Source organism: Lampetra fluviatilis, chromosome 18 (genome assembly GCF_964198595.1).
Source record: "Lampetra fluviatilis chromosome 18, kcLamFluv1.1, whole genome shotgun sequence".
Classification (NCBI taxonomy): Eukaryota; Metazoa; Chordata; class Hyperoartia; order Petromyzontiformes; family Petromyzontidae; genus Lampetra; species Lampetra fluviatilis.
Genome location: NC_136292.1, coordinates 5340655 through 5359077, shown reverse-complemented (window position 1 = coordinate 5359077; position 18423 = coordinate 5340655). Strand labels below are relative to the sequence as shown.

The 18423-nt window shown below is 47.3% G+C and overlaps 1 protein-coding gene across 1 annotated transcript in view; it reads right to left on the bottom strand.

The window, feature by feature from the left end:
• Positions 1-18423, bottom strand: part of KCNH1 (potassium voltage-gated channel subfamily H member 1) — a 142464-nt gene that overhangs the window by 49285 nt on the left and 74756 nt on the right. The window contains exon 7 of the mRNA XM_078864413.1: positions 11988-12417. Coding sequence (XP_078720539.1) covers positions 11988-12417 — 430 coding nt within the window. The remainder of the gene's footprint in view (positions 1-11987; positions 12418-18423) is intronic.

The following is an 18423-nucleotide window of genomic DNA, read 5'->3' as shown; positions in this document are numbered from 1 at the left end:
GCCACTCCGCTATTGTTGTTGGCCACCGTCCATCATCCCTTCCCGTCCGGCCCAAGCCCACTTACTTCTCCTTAATAGTTTGGATGATGCCATTAAACCCTGCGTATATATTCTCCTCCGTGTGTTCCCTCACTGGCAGCGCAGCCCATAATGAATTCTGCCTGGGCAAACCAACAACACACACACACACACATTGTCCCAACCTTTAATGACCGGTGATGTATCTGAGCTGACGTGCTCTGCACGGTGGAATCTGCCTCGACTGAGAAATAAAAAGCGGCGTCTGCAGTCCCCCGCTGTAGGTCAACCTTCTGATAGCGTGGAATAAAAGTCCTCTTGACTCTTCACCGGGGGGGGGGGAGGAAGGGGGGGGGGACACATTTTAATCTCAACGCGTGTCTCTTCTGTTGCGCAGGTGTATTGCTCCAGCGCCACCCGTGTACGCTCTGGCGCGTGCGCGGCTGTAACGAGCGCTGCGTTCGTAACGCGAGCGCTGCGGCGGGCGTGCCACGCGGCGCTACAAACGTCGTGACGTCCATGCGCAAGGAGCGTGGCAAAAAAAAAATTCTAACGGTAATGTAAGCACCGACTCAAACACACTCTCCAACGAACAGCAACAATGAAAAAAAACAGATTCGTCAATAACAATGGCCTTAGAAGAAATCAAATATATCATAGGCGACGTTCTCAGGCAATGGGCCCCTTCTGCCTACATTCCCCAATCAAGGTGTTTTGTTTAGTGCAGTTCACGTGCATGCACGGCCCTTTTGCGAATCCACCGCTGGATGATCGAGGGCGTCTCCACGGCGTGTGGGCGGTGCGGCATTGTTTGGCCATACTTCACCACGCCGGTCAGTGCAGGTTACTGACAATGGGGAGCGTAGAATTTGCAGCATAGCACGCTCTAACAATGCAGTATGCTGCACTTCTCCCTGCTGCCAAATAGCCACTCTGGTGACCTACAGCACCTGCTTTATGCGTGATGGTTACCCATCCAAGCACTATACAGGCTCAAACTTGCTTAGTTTCCGAGATCTGACGAGATCGGGGTGCATTCTGGGTGATTTTGTCACACTTCGGTTCAAGTCTGATTTATTGTTTACATGCGCGTTGCCACCTCCGAGCAATAAAAAAAACAGGACACATAATGGGAATAAGAATATCGCACAACACTGAAAGAGTGGGGGGGGGACTACGTGTAAATGCATTTCCTTGAGTGCTGGATTATTAAACAACTGACAAATGCCAGGACTTGTAATGCTCCAGGAAGACTGCCGACATTTTCTGGACACCTGTTTCAAAGAGAGAACAATCCTGGGAACGCCAGGACAGGTGGCAACCTGTAAGTGTGTGCGTAACCACATGCGTGTGTGTTTTGAAGTCCGACAGTAAAGGGGTTAACTTTGCATTCATTCATGAGTCAAGGGGACAGACAGATGCAGCAGGCCGTGAGCCAAAAGCTTTTGTGAGATGAGATCACAAAAGGTGGAATGGAGAAACTTAGGCAACTGAAAGCCACGGACACCGTAGAGGAAGCGGCTACTGGGTGACCTCACAAAGACATTCAAAATTGTCCAAGATATTTCTCGGATGCACAACGTTCCACGTTTATACGAGCCGATAGATTTGTAAAAGCCCAAGCGTTGCAAGCCCCATGTTCATTTACTTCGAGCAGTGTCAAGCCTTGCGTTCACTGCCACAAAGCCATGACAATTTTTCAGACACCAGAGCTGACTCGCTCCGAGCAGTGGCAAACGCTCTAATGAAATGTTAAAGTTACGATCAAATATGCCATTTTTGTATTGCCTATTTGCTGAATTGCCCAAATACACCCATAGGCTTTTGTTGTCGTTGTTCTTTTACGCTCAGGATAAAACATGACTTCAGTACAACTAAAAGCCAAACTCAGCTGAAGTTATTAACATCGTCGGGCCTTGAACTGCAAATGCAGGCAAAAAATGCACGCATGAACACACTTTCACTCGAGGGTAAATCGCGACTGGATCGTTAAAGCAACTTCAAGAGAATTGGAAGCCCAGAACCGAACCCCGTGGCACCAGCAATAATGTACTGAAATATATAGATGTCATGCCTTCCTTCGCCACTCACTGTTGCTAATAAACATGATTTAAGTATTCATGGGGCACCAAAGGACATCATCTCCCGCGGTAGTTTATGGCCGACAGTGTCAAAGATTGTGCTTGGATCCTATAACCATTGTTGACAAGTCCGCGAGAGGTGAGATGGAATCCTCGCAGGGATTTGTTTTCGCTACATTTTTTAAACAATATTAAATTACCAAGTTCTACGCTGGCAGCGTTCGGGAATTCAATGCTTATGAAAAGCAAATGGCAGAAAAATTGTGCATACGCATGGATTCTATTATGCTATCCAATGCACATTGGTGCTTGCAGAGAATGTAATCAGCGATGATAATGGTAGCACTCGCGGCAGGCACGCACGCAGGAAGTGGTATATCCGTTAAGCCGGTTCTACACCAGAGCAAGTAGACGCACAACCAAGTCGCTCTCAAGATGGCTCAACTTCATCGCCTCCAACCGCTTTCTCCACATCTTAGCAGGCAGCTGCGCGACAAGGAAATTAAACTGCACATTCAAGATTGTGACGAACAATCATAGTTCGCAAATGCGCACTCGATGAAATGCGTCGCCACTAGTCCATCTCTATTGCAAGAAACTGGTTGCACAGCTGCGAGCAACTGGTGGCAGAGACTCGTACCTGGTGGCAGAGGCTCGGACATTTAGTTGCGTGCAACCAAGTTGCGCTACGGATCTGTCAGGTGTGGACCTGGTTCAAGCTGCAAGGAGACGACGCAGCTTGGGTAGCGGCTCTGCCGGGGAGACGGTGCTCACCTCGACGGCCGGCAGAAGTTCACTGGCTCTGTAGAGAGAGAAGTGTGTGTGCGCCCCGTGCATTTCATGCGGGGAGCAGTGGCACACTGCTTAATTGCACTGCACTCTGCATCTGGTGACCTGAGTTCAATTCCCGGCCATGACCAACATCAGTGGCGAATAATATCTGAGCCGGTCCAACCACCCCCACACCTCTCCCCCCACCCCCCGTCTTCACCATCCAGTCTGGTCAAGTATGATTAAATAATTTCTGGTGTGGAGAGGTCTTCATCCAGCAGTGGACAAAGGCTTGTGAGAATTACCTAAAATCTGTGTTTCAGCCACCTGTTATAAAGCACAGTTGTCAAGTGTAGCAATGCATGTTCTCAGGTCGCTAATGACTGCACAGAAAATAATATAAAATGTGGTCTTCCACTTAATTCACTATATTCCACATCCCGGGAATAAAACAACCATTTGATTTTGATTGCCACTCTTTGAAAGGCATATGGAAATGTGTGCTGCCTGGTGTGGGTTGTGTGTAACTGATCGAAGGGACTTCAGAAATGGTTCTCGATCAGCTTCTCTTCTGGGGCTGTTTCTTTGGCAGAGAACACGGAACTCCCCGCTGAGAAAGTTTGGAATGGAAATCTCTCCGTCTCATGACTACCTTAATAACACAATTTGAGTGACATTGAAATGTAAAAAGTTCAAGGAATTTAAATGAAAAAGTGACTTTTAAAAAATTACATAATTTCTATTAAACTTGGCATACTTATGATGTCTACACGAAAATGAAAACTATTGTTAAGGCTTAAACATTGATGATATGTTGTTCATACAATGCTTTATTTCCGTGGCTCGCAAATTGCATACCAAGCAACACTGGTAGTAATCGCAAGGCCACAGAAAGAGGTTGGCGAAACTGTTTAAGATACTGGACTACTTGTTTAGAGTACTTGATTATTAGGTTTTTTTTTATTCATTCACTGGTGCACGGTAGCTCGCAAAACGGTTTCGAGTGCTGACCGTGGTCTGCCGTTCCAGAAAGGTTGGGAACCACTGCTCTAGGTGAAGGTAAAGGTGCAGCTGTCTCTTGCCACTACTGATGGAAAGGCCTCTACGAGAAAGGCCTCTACTCGTTGGACCTCTACTAGATGGGCCTCCATGAGAAATGCCTTGGAAGAAGTGGGAGTACCCACACTTCATACCACCACATGTGACCAGCCGATCGACTGTTGTGTACCTGTTTATACTGCTGGGTGCATTTACGTTATCTATAGCTTTAGTAAGGCTATTATAGAAATTGTAATTGTAGAACCGGCCCGTTGGGGCAACAGTAGCAGACGTGTCTCACAATTGAGAGAGTAGCCGTTGAAGCCCTGGTTAGAGATCAGCTTAGCCAATCATCCTTTCACGGTTGATGAAAGAAGTACCACTTCGTGAAAAAATTAACAGTGGTCATCCTAAGAAAACAATTGCCCCTATCATAGGAACGCGGGATTTCCACCACTGGCTCAGGGCTGTGAAGAGGAAATTGGCACCAACTAATGCTCAATCCAATGAGATTTTTCATTTGAATAGTCTTCACGTATTTATTCCCATCCACGAAGTCATTTGTAGCCATAGTTAGATTTTTCAGGATCTGCATGGGAATTATTGATCAATTCCAATTCCCTACAGTGACGTTAATTGGAATTGAGACATTAATTGCTCTTGTATTCGCAAACGTAATTGAAACTGTGCCTCTATTATTGTAACAAATGGATTGCAGTGTAATAATTGACTCCCAAATCTGTTATTTACAAAGGAAAGGGTGGGGGGGTACAACGACTAGCCTAGACAAAAAAACACAATCTCAATGTAGTTTTATTTAAATAACACTGGGTTCGTTTTGGTAATCAAAACACAATCGTAGGACTAATCCAAAAGCCTAGAAAGAATGCACATTATCTCTGATCCTAGAGAAAGCAGATTTCCGTGAAATGTGATCAAGCGTTGCTATTGAATTACACAACACAAATACCCTTAAATAGACAGAAATTCAATTACGCCCTGGGTAACGTACGGCGGCTGTTACTTTAGAAGGACGACCCACAGGCCCAGTGATTTTTTTTCAAAACACAATCTCAATGTAGTTATATTTAATGAAAAATGCATCTCAAAGTGCATGATAATAATAATCATCTTAAAAAATAAAACCTGCAAGTGTTGAAAAAACGCAGGGAAAAACTATACAAACGCAAGTAACATCACAAAGGCCAGAGCTATCAGATATACACCTCAATTCTAATTACCACTATAATAAGCCAAGAATGTGTCCCGCGCGTGACGTCACTCCACATGAGGCCCACGCCCCCACGTGACGTTACTGCACATGAGGCTCACTCATCGCCCTCGTGAATATTCATGAGCGGGTGGATTTTTACACTAACGCAGAGGAAGGTCGTGCTGAATTAAACTATTTATTACAGAAAGTGACGGTAAAAAATAAATCTACGCAGCACAGAGCTACGTCCGTGCGTGACGTCACTGCAAAAGAGCCCCTCCCCTCATTAATAACCATGAGCGGGTGACGTCCCTTCACATGCCGCACCCCTCCCCAACAACCATTAGCGGGTGACGTCACTCCCCATGGGGCAACCCCCCCCCCTCATTAAGAAATCTCAGCCCCGTTCCATTTGTCCAGCCTAAAACAAAATAGCGATCTTTTGTTAAACCCCTTCGACATTTTACGAAACTCCTCTCCATCAATTGCGCGATTATGTGGTTAAGTAAACGCTGTCACCAGGCGAGCCCACAGCAAAGCCCCCCCCCCACCACCGTCCGCATTAAGCAGCAGTAGTGGACAAACTGAGTGACCTTCTAATCTGCCAGCAGCAGTGCTTAATATATGGATGGCTGTTATGTCCCCTGCCTAGGCTGTATATTCTACGGTCATTATAACCCCGATACAAGGCGTGCTGCGGCCCAGCGTGGTTCAGTCATTTTTCTGTGCCCACGGCTTGGGGTCAAGAGTCGGCTTAGCTCCCCCCCCTCCCCTTCACCTCCTCAGCTGGAGGGAAGTCAATGTAATTTTCTAAAACAACACGCAACCGCCGCCTTCGCGAACACATCCCCCCAGCGAACGCCGCTCGCCCTTGCGTCGCCTATCCACGTTTTAGTTTTAAACGAGAACATGGGTAGTTACATTGATTTGAACGTGGGAGAACGTGGGTCCCTTAAAACTGCCGAGGGCTCCACTGGGCCTGTGACGTCACGGCCGGCTCCACGTGCTAATTCTAGATTTGAAGCTTTCGTGACCGCAAGGATTCATATTCTTAGTTTTTTTTCGGTAAAGTCACGTAGGTAAAACAATTAAATTATATCCACGTGCTAACCCAGCCGAGGGGATCCCTTGGCAAGAGAGAGCCCCGCGGTCGAGCTGAGGAGGCCGCGTAGCTAGTCTACAGCCCGCCTGTAAAGCTGCTGAACGACTCTCGGGGCCGAGGTTGCAATCCGGCCAAGCCGAGGTTTTAAGTGGTCGTGGCAACGCAGCGAAAATGCCGTGACCCGACCGGTCATGAGGCAAGGTGCCACACTTCGCTGCCCGTTGGCCTTCGCCACCCACCCCTACCCCCGGGCACTGTCGTGCAACGCGCGGGGGGACCGTACCGTAACTCACCGCGACGAACCTCCCCCCCCCCACCACCTCAAACCCTTCCCCCACACGATGAGTCAAAATATTCTCTTTGGTTCTTTCGCTAAATACTCGTAGGCTTTTTCGGTAAAGTCAGGTAGGTACAATAATAATAAATAATAATATTTTTATATATTTTTTATTTTTCCTTATTTTTTTTACCTACGTGACTTTACCGAAAAATACTAAGATTATGAATCATTGCAGTCACGAAAGCTTCTAATCTTTCGGTAAAGTCACGTAGCTAGAAACAAATATGGCTGTTATGTCCCCTACCTACGTGACTTTAGCGAAAGAAGCAAAGAGTACGGATTCCTGCACTCACGAAAGCTTCAAATCAAGTCAAAATATTCCTCTGCGGGCTGCACGTGCAGAGCGTCACTCTGACGCGCTCGCAACGGAGCACGGAGAGAACGGTGACGCGCACCCGCGTCTCCGAATGGCTGCCCGTTTTCACAGGACGGCCGACCGCACGCGCGTTTGCAAAAGTCGCGGGCAGAATCCCTCGCGAACTCCTCCGCAGTTTGGACGTGATCCGAGCAACGTCTCTGCTTTGGCCACACGGCATTGGCATTTTGTTGCGGGCGGGTTGGTGTCGCCGCGGCCAAGGTGAGCCTGCCTCTCCCCACTAAGAGGTAATATTTCACACGAAAAAATAGGCAGCGCAGTACACACAACCTGGGGTGACCCGTGTGAGTAAGAAGTAGTCTTGCGCACCGCCGTGTTACGCCACTTTGAATGCAGCCAACGAAGTGTGCGTGGTAATGGCACAGCAGCAGCGTGCGGTTCCGCGCTGTGCATCATCGCGAAATAATACACGTACAGAATGGATTAGTTTCTAAATATTGTAACGCGTGTACCGTATGCATCATCGTCAAGACGACAAATATGTGAATGAAATGTTACTTAATTTTTCTTTCGTGCGTTCCCCCCCCCCCCCCCACAGTTTTTTTTATCCCGATTGCGCGATCAGCATTGTGTCGTGAGATGAATGCATTCAGAAATCTCACACAGCAGTGCATCACCGGGTTAGAGAATGGTTTCGCAGAAGGAAATACCACAGAATTGCTGAAATCTCTTCAATTGACCTATCCACGCTCTAGGCGTCACTTTCCATGCAGCAGGCTACAGAGAAAAATATTTATTACCGAGCAGCCAAACCAATATGTCGTACTTCTGAAAGCTGCGATTTAGACAAATTAAGTACAAAACTAAGTTTAATATGATGGGGGTTTTTTTCTGCAGTCATTGGACTGATGCCATTTACTCGTGACATTTGAGCATCTGGTTTAAACTAATGAAATGTAATAAATGGTTATTAATGGTTCAACTAAGAAAAACTATGTGGCACGAGTTCCAGCATATGATTTGGATGAATATGAATTGCTATGAAATACGTAATCATTGTAAGATTGTAAAGACATACTTAGGGTAACCGAGCAGCATTAAAAAAAAATTCTTAGGCAACGGTCATTCTAATATATTTTCTTAAACAGAGGCTTTCAAATTTTGCGGTATAATGGCTGTGAAGTCAGGGCGGATTTTATTCCACCGGTGTTCACCGTGGCCATTCACACAGAAAATTAATTGTTACCAAGGCACAAACAGAGAGTAATGTAATTTACTCTCACGAACCACTCCACTGCTTTTTCTAATGGTTTTGCACTCAAGTGAACCATGCATTGGGCAAGGTAAAAATATCAACGACATTTAAGATAATATAACAATCTGACCTAATTCTTTTTGCAAATTGTTTTTGAATTGGGAATTCAGATTTGTTTGGGTCACAGCGTCACTGTCAATGGAGCCTTCACGATGCCAGCCGTTGTGTTTATTAAACGTCGCCAATGTTGTATAATTGCATGGGCGGTTATTATTCATTTTTATGGTACAATGCTCTTTGCAGGTGTGGACCATTCTCTATAAATTATATTGCAGCTGCGCCGGTGCTGTGTGCGAGCCCTACTCATTGTGCCGAATAATCTATTTGCAAAATAAAATATTCCACGGTTGTGAAGTTTTTATGCTTTGCTCACGCAAAAAAAACAGCCGACTTTTTAGTGGCACTCGTAAAGCTGAAAGTGAAAGGCTGTGGGCTTAATTTTGAGTTGACTACCATTCATATAGTAAATAACCGAACTGATTTAACAACGAAAGACGACGTTTATTTATTTGTTTTGTACAAAATAATGGCTTGCCTCGCAGTCATTTTTCAAACAGATTGTTCTGATGCCCATAACTTCCCATCCCCCCCCACCTCCCCCATTTTGCTTAAACGATGCACATCGCTGGCGAATTGCATTATATGCGGGCAGAGCCTTTAGCCTGTCACATACGCAATTATCTGGAAATTCGTGAGATTGGCAGCTCAGGCATTAATGTCAGATTATCATCGCCTGCAGTGTTGGCGCCACGGCAAGCAAACGTGGGCATAATGGAGGAGATCCTTCCGGGTATAGTAAATCATGTGCCGTCTGTTGTCAAGATATTTTTGATCTCCGTGTCATAACACTCGCCATTATAACCATAATCCCTCATGTTTTTGCGGGCCTTACTTGCAGCCCTGGAAATAGTTGCTTTGCAACATGCCACTGGAATGCCACACCATTGTAATTTATTTGATGTTGATATGACAATTGCAAAAATAAGTTAATTTGTTTTACTTATTTAAATACTGTAAAAACAAAACGAAAAACCTCAGTTCAGTGAGTTTGTGAAGCGTTTGGAAGCCTGATTTTTTTGTACCGAGATAAAAATTATTTTTGGGTAGAATAACACAATCATTATCGAGCGTAATTACAAATGTGCATTAGACTAATATTTTGAGATGCCCCATTTTGTTCACTTTGACAAAAAAAAATATTTTTTTATTTTGTTTGTATTGTTACCTTTGTCTGTAGGTGCCATTCATGTTCATGTTGCTTGTATTATGCACCATCTTAAGATGCTCTCGGTACTTTGATCATTATATTAATTCAAAATCACACAATTTTTTTACATATTTTTTCATTTTTATTTCAGGGCCTGTTATAAGGACGTGTACACTGCCCATAGGGCTATGTCATCCGTCCACGTTGGTACTTTGCACCGTACGTAGCCCAACGTGCTAATCAGAGGTCCGAGCATTACAGCATGCAGAGCAACAGCTCCAACAGCTACAACGTTGGATGCGGAGCTGCTATAGTCACCTGTCTCATGTGATTATTGACCGTTTGTAGATCTAACACTGACTTAACAGCTTAACGCCAATCATTTTGGTTTTCACTCAACCGCTGATGGCAAAATACTAACGTTTAAGGCATGATATCTCAGTGCTGTATCTTACATGTCAATTTGACCATCGATATTATCCATAAAGCAACACTGAATCTCAGGAACAGAGTGCACACCTTGTCAGATAAAGGAGATTTGTTCACGCCACTCACATAAAATATATATTTTTATAAGTATTCGATTTTTTTTCAAATCCATCTGCGGGGCAAAACTAAAACCGCGCCCGTTAAATCTGGAAAACTTTTGCGCAATATAATCCGAGCCTGTCTTGTTAATATTTACCACCCCGCGGTGGTCTGGAACAATCTGCCAACTAAAGTCTGGTCAGCTGCGACAATCGGTGTCTTTTAAGACCGACCTAAGAACATTTATTTTCTCTTCTGTCTAGTTTCATTGAGTTTAATTTTGTCAGTGCCCTCCGTGATTCTGTCTGTGGTTTTTTTTTTGCTGAATACGGTCACACGTTACGAATCTTGGATTGATTGATAAAATGGCGTGCGATCGTTAGGGCAATTGTTAACATCCATGGGGTGGTTTTTTTTGCACAATTTAACAAGGGGACACAGGTGGAAGGCGGTGGACAATTCGTACTATAAATTCTAATCCTCTAAGATATTTATCGGAGGTAGTAAAATGTAGACAAGCACCTTACTCGCTCTGCGCACAGCCCCATTCTACACCGATCCCTCCAATCGCGTACATTAACCCGAGCATGTGGGGAGCTGGCTCAACGTGAGAAACATTACTTTGTAACGATGATGATCGCGTGCGTAGTGCTGATTAGCACGTTGAAAGGGAACCACTTCTCCCACAATCCTAGATCAGTTTGTCTTAATTACTGCTCACCTTCCCAACGCCGTTTGCAAAGGATGTGTCAAGGGACGCAATTGCTGCGTTAATGTTTATAAATGTGCCGACTGCATTGGCGATAAGCACAGCTGGAGTCGTGCGAGCAATTCCACGAGGCAAATGACACAGTCCAATTGTTGGGGGGGCGGGGGGGTTTGTGCATGTGCTCAGTTTTTGATGTCAATAATTATTGTGTTGTTGCGTGCATTGTACAAATATTCATAATCAACGTTTTTGGGTTTAGATCGCGTTATTTATAAATGTGTCGTAACCCTCCACCACCCGACACGGCCAATCAGTAAAAAAGTGTCACGTTGATAAAAGACAAATAGTTCACTGATTTAGCCCACCGGTGTGTTGAAGCGCGAAACCACAACATTTACAATTGGCCGTGTCGGGTGGTGGAGGGTTACGATACATTTATAAATAACGCGATCTAAACCCAAAAACGTTGATTATGAATAATATTGGTCGCGAAAGCCTACGTGTTAAATTGTACAAATAGTTAGCCGAAAGCCATGAAGACATCTGTGTTGTATTTTTTGAAAGTACAGTTTATGTAAGGAATTATAAAATGTTACAAAAAAATTAAGCCATGCTGACATTTTCATTCTGGAAGGGCTGCAAAGGTTCATCAATTCATAATAATAAGAATTTACATCCCTGTCGTAAAACGCTGCTGGATGAAGGCCTTCCCCCCCCCCCCCCCCATGCTTGTCGGTCATGGAAGCTTTTGCCCATATTTCACCACGATGGTCAGTTGCCTGATGATGAAGGAGTCCAGGACGACATCACCACTGATGTTTGTAGCCGTGGCCAAAAAAGGTGAAGCTCGGGTCGCCGGGCTCACAGTGCGGCTCGCCGACCACCACTACGGCCACCCCCCCCGCCCCCCACAATTCCATACGTGGAGGAAACTAATCGTATTGTCTGCGGAGTACGGTGAAGCCGTGGGCTCATATTATCGTACATTTTTATGACGTTGGCAAGATAGCAAACACAATCACACCGCTAATGTCATTTAAAAAATGCAACGCAGCGTGTTGTTGCATACGCTCGCGCATTAAGGAATGACATTGTGCAGAGGGTGCGCGACATTGCCTCCAATTCTCGCTAAATACATCATTGCAGCCACAACACGTGCGTCTACATCGAGCGGGTGGGCGGGATCCTGGATATTGGCGACTGCGTTTTGGCACAAGCCGTCGGGGGGCAGGGAGGGCATGGGAGGGGGCAGGGGGGGGGCAGCTGAAGGGGGCACGGTTGGAGGGGGGGGTATGGGTTAGGCAGTGGGGGAGGAGGGCACGGGCCGGGTCACGCGTTTGGTCACTCACATCCGGTCATCATCATGGCGATGGCGAAGATCTTCTCCCCGTCGGTGGTGGGCGCGATGTTGCCGAACCCCACGCTGGTGAGGCTCGTCATGGTGAAGTAGAGCGACGACACGTAGACCGAGCGCTTGGAGGGGCCACCCTCCCACTGCGTGCCGTTGCTGGCGTTGAGCCGGTACGGCTGGCCCACGCTCTGGCCCAGCTGGAAGAGCCACGAGTGCGTGCGGATGCTGCGGCGCTCCTCGTCCACCACCTCGAACTCGCCGATGCTGTACCAGATGCAGGCGAGCCAGTGCGCGGCGAGGCCGAACACGCACACGAGCAGCACGAGCACGGCGGCGCCGTACTCGATGTAGTGGTCGAGCTTGCGCGCCACGCGGCCCAGCCGCAGCAGACGCACCACCTTGAGCGAGCTGAAGAGGCCGCTGATGCCCTGCGCGACAGGTGGGTGGGTGGGGGGGGCACGGTAGAGGAGCTTCGGGACGTGCGGAAAAGGACACCGGCGCACGGAGGAGACGGACGGATCCTGCCGTAGAGCGCCGACGCAAGGCTGTTGTCGGTTCTGGGGGCTGGAGCGAGGGTGGTGGTGGGGGGGAGGTTTGGCGGCCAAGTTGGTGCGAGCGAGTCGCACCTATGAATTAGGCCGAGTGCGCCGCGGCGAAAGGACGGTCGTAATGATCTCGCCCGAATCGCTTCGTCTCTCTCCTCCGGGTTGTTTTCTCGTTTAATTCGAGGCATTCCCAGCAATATCGGCGGCGGTGACTCGTTGGAGAATCCCCAAGGGCAGACGATAAAATCTAAGGATAGGGGGAGCAAAGGAATAAAATGCAGGTCCTGTGCCCTGGTGCGAGTGCAAATTGGAAAGGTCACGCGCGTGCCCCTAGGCATTAGGGACAGGCGAGAAGGAGGCTAAACTCAGCCCAGAGTCGCCCTCCCACTCGCTCGCTCACTCGCTCGCTGGCTCGCTGCAAGTCCCCGCCTGACGGCATAATCGTGACCCTTCGTCTGGCAGCTTGGAGGACACCCACAAATGGTCCGCAACGCACGAACGTGCCGGCGGTGGTGTGCGATGAGCACAGTGGGCGAGCGGTGGCAAAGCGGTTGGCGCGCTGCGCTAAGAACCCGGCGACCCGAGTTCGATCCTCGTTCATGGACAACACCGGTGGGGAAATATTTGAACCGGTCCTGGGCCTCCCCTAAGTCGACTTAGCTTCAAATGAGTAGCTGTTGTAGTATGTAAACATTGCCACTGAGGGAGACAAAGGCGGCCGGGCATGGTGCTGGCCACCCACCCCCTCGTGTGTGCCATGCAGCCCCATCATAGGTTCTACTCGCTAAGAGCACTTCCCCCAACAGTCTATTACAGGTGATGGGGGGGGGGATCTTTGGGGAAGATGCCACAAAGCATGCACCTGAAGTGCCGCGTCATTCAGTAGGAGTGGGATCGACGACGACCCGTTAGCTCTGGGATGAGTTTTCGCGGTCGTGCCACGCGTTGTTCGGCATGACGTCTGACGTTTCGCCCCACGTGCCGGAAGCATTCTTCCAGACATCGTTGCCGAGCGACACGCGGAACGATCCGGAAACTCGCCAGAGAGCCCTAGAGCGCAACAGCATACCCCTACGGGGATGGCTACATATTTTTTTTCGTAAAATACGATCATCATAAAGAGCAAAGTTCGTTTTTCCACGTACAACTAAATAACATTTCCTTCCACCAGCCTAAGAACCCATGTTTTCCAGCAGCGCTGGTTGCGGAAAACTAATTTGGACTTTTAGAGATTCATCAACAGTCAGGCCCGGTCCAATATCATAAATCCGTCCGTCCCCTTTGAAGGCACCTGCCATTCTTTTCACGAAAGCCACGAAACCCCGACGGCAATCCGCCACAAAAATCCCTGCCGAGCTTACCGATGGCGTGTCCCATATCTGCGTTGTCCGTGAAAGACTTTCAATGGAAATACAATTGATCATCGATTATCCAGCTTCCAATATTATCCAGCGGTCCGAGGCCGATCCGGCAAAACCGCTCCGGCAAAACTGCTCCAAATGGCCTACTAGTCCGTCGATCGGCACCATGTGCATGATTAAAAAAATAGTAGCTCTGCTTGATTTCAGTGTTAAATATTATATAAAATACATTATACACTACATGCAATGTAACACATGGAAATACTGCACGTATACACATTACCCCATTCATAGTCTTCGAGATTGGAGAGTGGTAAGTACGGTACAGTAAATACAGTCACTTTTGAAAGTAAGATATTTATTTGTGTCTATATGTATCTTTTTATACCAATTTCACATAGTAAACAAATGTAAAACACGAAAACATAACAACACCTAAAAACATGTCATACAAGAATGTGCAAAAATAAGCTATTTTAAATCATGACGAGTATTGATTATCCGGCGTTTTTTTAAATCCGATGCCCCCCCCCCCCCGCGGAAGCCGGTGGATATAATCGATGATCTGCAGTATGTTCATCAACGTTTGTGCAGCCAGGTAGGCACTGGTTGCAGCGAGAGCCGCACAAGATGATCAGGGTTACACCCCCCACGTGCGTACATTGGCTCGTGTCTTCTGCATACCGCCGTGCCAACATGTATTTGCACACACAACAAAAAAAGATCCCCCGTGTAGCCTTAACAGACTGTTGGGGCAAGTGCTGTTCGCGAGCACCTATGAAGGCCGGAACGGTACACGAGGGGGTGGGTGGCCAGCACCACGCCCGACCGCCTTTGTCTCCCTAGTGGCAATGTTTACACACCGCACCAGGTACTCATTTGAGGCTGAGTCGACCTAGGGGAGGCCCGGGACCGGTTCAGATAATTGTCACTGATGTTGGCAGTGCGCGGGAATCGAACCCCTGTCGCCGGGTTCGTAGCGCAGCGCGCTCACCGCTACACTACCGCTACCCACACACACTTGACAATCGTAATAAACTATTTACGGTGCGTGCATATTCCACGCATTGGAAGCTCGGAGACGCGGAGCCGATGCTTCAGCGTGCTCGTCAGCGTGGATTGCTGAAGTTGGGGAGGGGGGGGGCATAGACAAGGCGAGCAAAGAAGTAGAGTACAACAATCAATATCGCAGCGCTGCCCTCTGCTGCCCACAGCGTTGCCCCGCAGTCTACAGCAACCAGCTTATGCACGGCGGTCACCCATCCAAGCACTATCCAGGCTCAATTCAGCCTTGGCTTCCGGGTGAGTTGAGTTCGGGCTAGGGTTAACGAATCGCAGGCTTCCTTAATGCAGTCTCTAGCCTGCGTGTGGTGCTTTTTTTATTGCAATGCCCAAACAAGAATTCGTTTTTCTAATTTTAATGAGAGGGTGGGGGGGGGTGCGGAGTAAGGGGTCACGGTTGTCTTCCTGTGTACCGTGCGGTAGTTGTTCCAAGTGCACACAAACAGCACGTTCGGTGGATTAAACGCACGTTTGGATATGCATCACGGCGCTATACAGACACGTATTTGACTGTCACCTCCACATAAATTACGACCCACGAAACTAAAGCTATCGCTTTTAAAATGTCCTAAAATGCATCTGCCAATAAAAACAGAGTGTTATCCTGTCAAGCGTAAGAGGTTTTTAGAGTGTCCGACTTTACTGTGGCTTTAAAAAAGAAAAAGAAAATCCAGTTGTCAGTGCGCCACCGTTCACATTCAACGGTTTTTATTTTTTTCCACAGCGGGTGGTTTTGGGTTAAGTCGGTGGAACGGTGAGAAAAAAAATGTCGCGAGCAACGGCAACTTTGGTGGAAAGTCATTTTACAGCTCCTTAATTGAAGACGTGCACGCAACTCAATCGAGAACAAAATTAAAGGCTGCGACGATACGAGTGATGCGTAGCTGCATGGCACTCTCTCCGATTTCAATGTAAATGCATTTCAGACAAGGACGGTGAAAAAAAAAGCATTGCACGTGCGTGGAATCTGTCAGGCTTTTCCAACATGAATTGGAAGTATTGTATTCGCTTGTCCTCCAAAGTATTCAATTAGCGATAACGGCCGTTACCCTTTCCAAGCCACAATATCGACATGATGCCACGCGTCATGTCTGCACGGGGAAGTACGGCACGCGTGCAAGCATGTGACGTCTTCACATTGGCCGACAAGGCTTTCTAATATTTACGGCATAGTATTTGTTTGTATCATTCATAGCGACCCAACTTCGAATGATAAATTGTATCCGTTTTGGATCATCTTTAGGAGAATTATTGTGACAGACGGACGGGCAGAGAGACGGATAGAGAGACAAAGCGAATGCATGTGCCACTTTCAGCCTTCATTCTAAAGCGAGAACAAAAAAATTACACACTACGCTCATCGTATGTATACAAAATTGGAAAGTATAGCACAAGGAAATTACAGCTATTGCAAAGTTATAGAGCTCTACATTCCCACTAAATATACACACAATTTATTTTTACGCCTCGAATTTTGACGCTTTTATAACGTAGACTGTGTAAGAATGTCAAGCGTCATCCAGTGAACTCGAGTCGTGTGTAAAAATAATACACGGGCGTTTTTTGGCGTTGTCAGAGCGTGCCAGTGGCACAAAAACAAATGTCGCGCTTTTATTTTCCACCAAACGTAATATTCATTGTGTACGAACAACGAGGCGAAAACAAATGAATTACTCTTACTCTGCGTGATATTAATAATGATTACGGGATGAATGGCTCACAGCTCGGTGTGGTGTGCATGCTGGCTGCCTTGTAATCAACCATCATCATCATTCCGTCCTCGGCGTTCACAGCCTCTACCGTCCCTGCGTGTGCCTCCCTGCACCCTGCGCCCTGTCTCGCTCGCTCCCTTAAAAACCCTTCTCTTCTCCCTTGCCTATCCTGCTACTGCGACTCCCTGCCCCAGCCTCCCATCCCTACGACCAGGCTTACCCCAACCCCTGCCACTACCCCTATCACTGCCCCAACCCCTACCACTACTCCAACGACTACCACCACCCCTATCACTGCCCCTATCACTGCCCCAACCCCTGCCACTACCCCAACCACTACCCCTACCACTACCCCTATCACTACCCCCTATCACTACCCCTATCACTACCCCTCTCACTATCCCCAACCCCGACCACTAACACTACCCCTACCACTACCCCTTTGACTACCCCTATCACTACCCTTACCCCTATCACTACCACTACCCCTATCACTGCCCCAACCCCTATCACTACCCCTATCACGACCCCAACCGCTACCACCTACCACTATCCCTATCACTAACCCTATCACTATCACTGCCTCAACCCCTATCACTACCCCTACCCCTGTCACTACTCCTCCGTTAACCACTCCCACCTATCCTCCTGTCACCATAGCTGCACCACCACTTTTTAATAACCCCACTCTTTATTCTAACCACCATCGTCTCACGTACAATTTTATAATTATTGTAAAGCGCCTTGGACTAAGGCGTTATATTAATCTCTAGAATATAAGATCATTGTCGTCGTCTCGTCGCTGCCCCTGTCAGCAACCAGCAATGTGCCCTCCGCGCACACACATGCATGTTCACGCGAGTAGCTGAAAAACACTAATCCACCACTCTGGCAATTGCGAGAATTCAAAGCATTTCCCATCCGATTTAATTTTTTCATAGACATCGTGCGCCTAGGTGGATGTGGTTTTGGGGGAAAGGTGGCACGGGGAGGGGAAACTTTCTCTCCTTTCGAATTTGTCGCGACGAGCTTTGTTGGCTTGCGAAGACGGGCGCTGAAATCTGCCAGACACCAAATGAGTGGAAATTGTAGGTCTCGCGTAAGGGGGCGTGCGGGGAAAGTCGAACTCGCAAACGAAACGTGGAGGCTGCAGGGATTTCCATAACCTGGGCCTCTTAAAACCGACCACGGCTATTGCAGGCCACCCTCTCCACTCGCTCCTCCATCTCATCCTGAAACCTCCCTTTACCCAAACCCTGTTCAATCGCGTGTTTTTGTGGCTCTCAACCCTGTGGAGACTTGGTTTATTTATATATCCTCGATTTAACAGAATGTTCGTACTGCGTAGTTCCGTTAAGCTGCTTAGGGTTTGCTTGCAAAAAAAAAACAAGCTTTATTTAGAATAGTTGTACAATGTTACTTTTATTATATATTTTACGTGTTTTTTTTGTTTTTTGCCTGGTATGATCTGTCTGTCTTTAACTTATACCGAGCACACGACGACCTGCAATTGTAAACGGCTTAGTTCAATGTTTCGAATCCGCAGGCCAGCCACATGGCTTGATTGTATAGCCCAACAGTCGCCACGGTAATTCTAGATTTGAAGCTTTCGTGACTGCAAGGATTCATACTCTTAGGTTTTTTCGGTAAAGTCACGTAGGTAAAAATAAATAAATATATAACAATGTACATTTATATGACTATTATTTTTATTATCCATCCTGGCTGCGACATTCAGACAAGCCCCTCCCCCC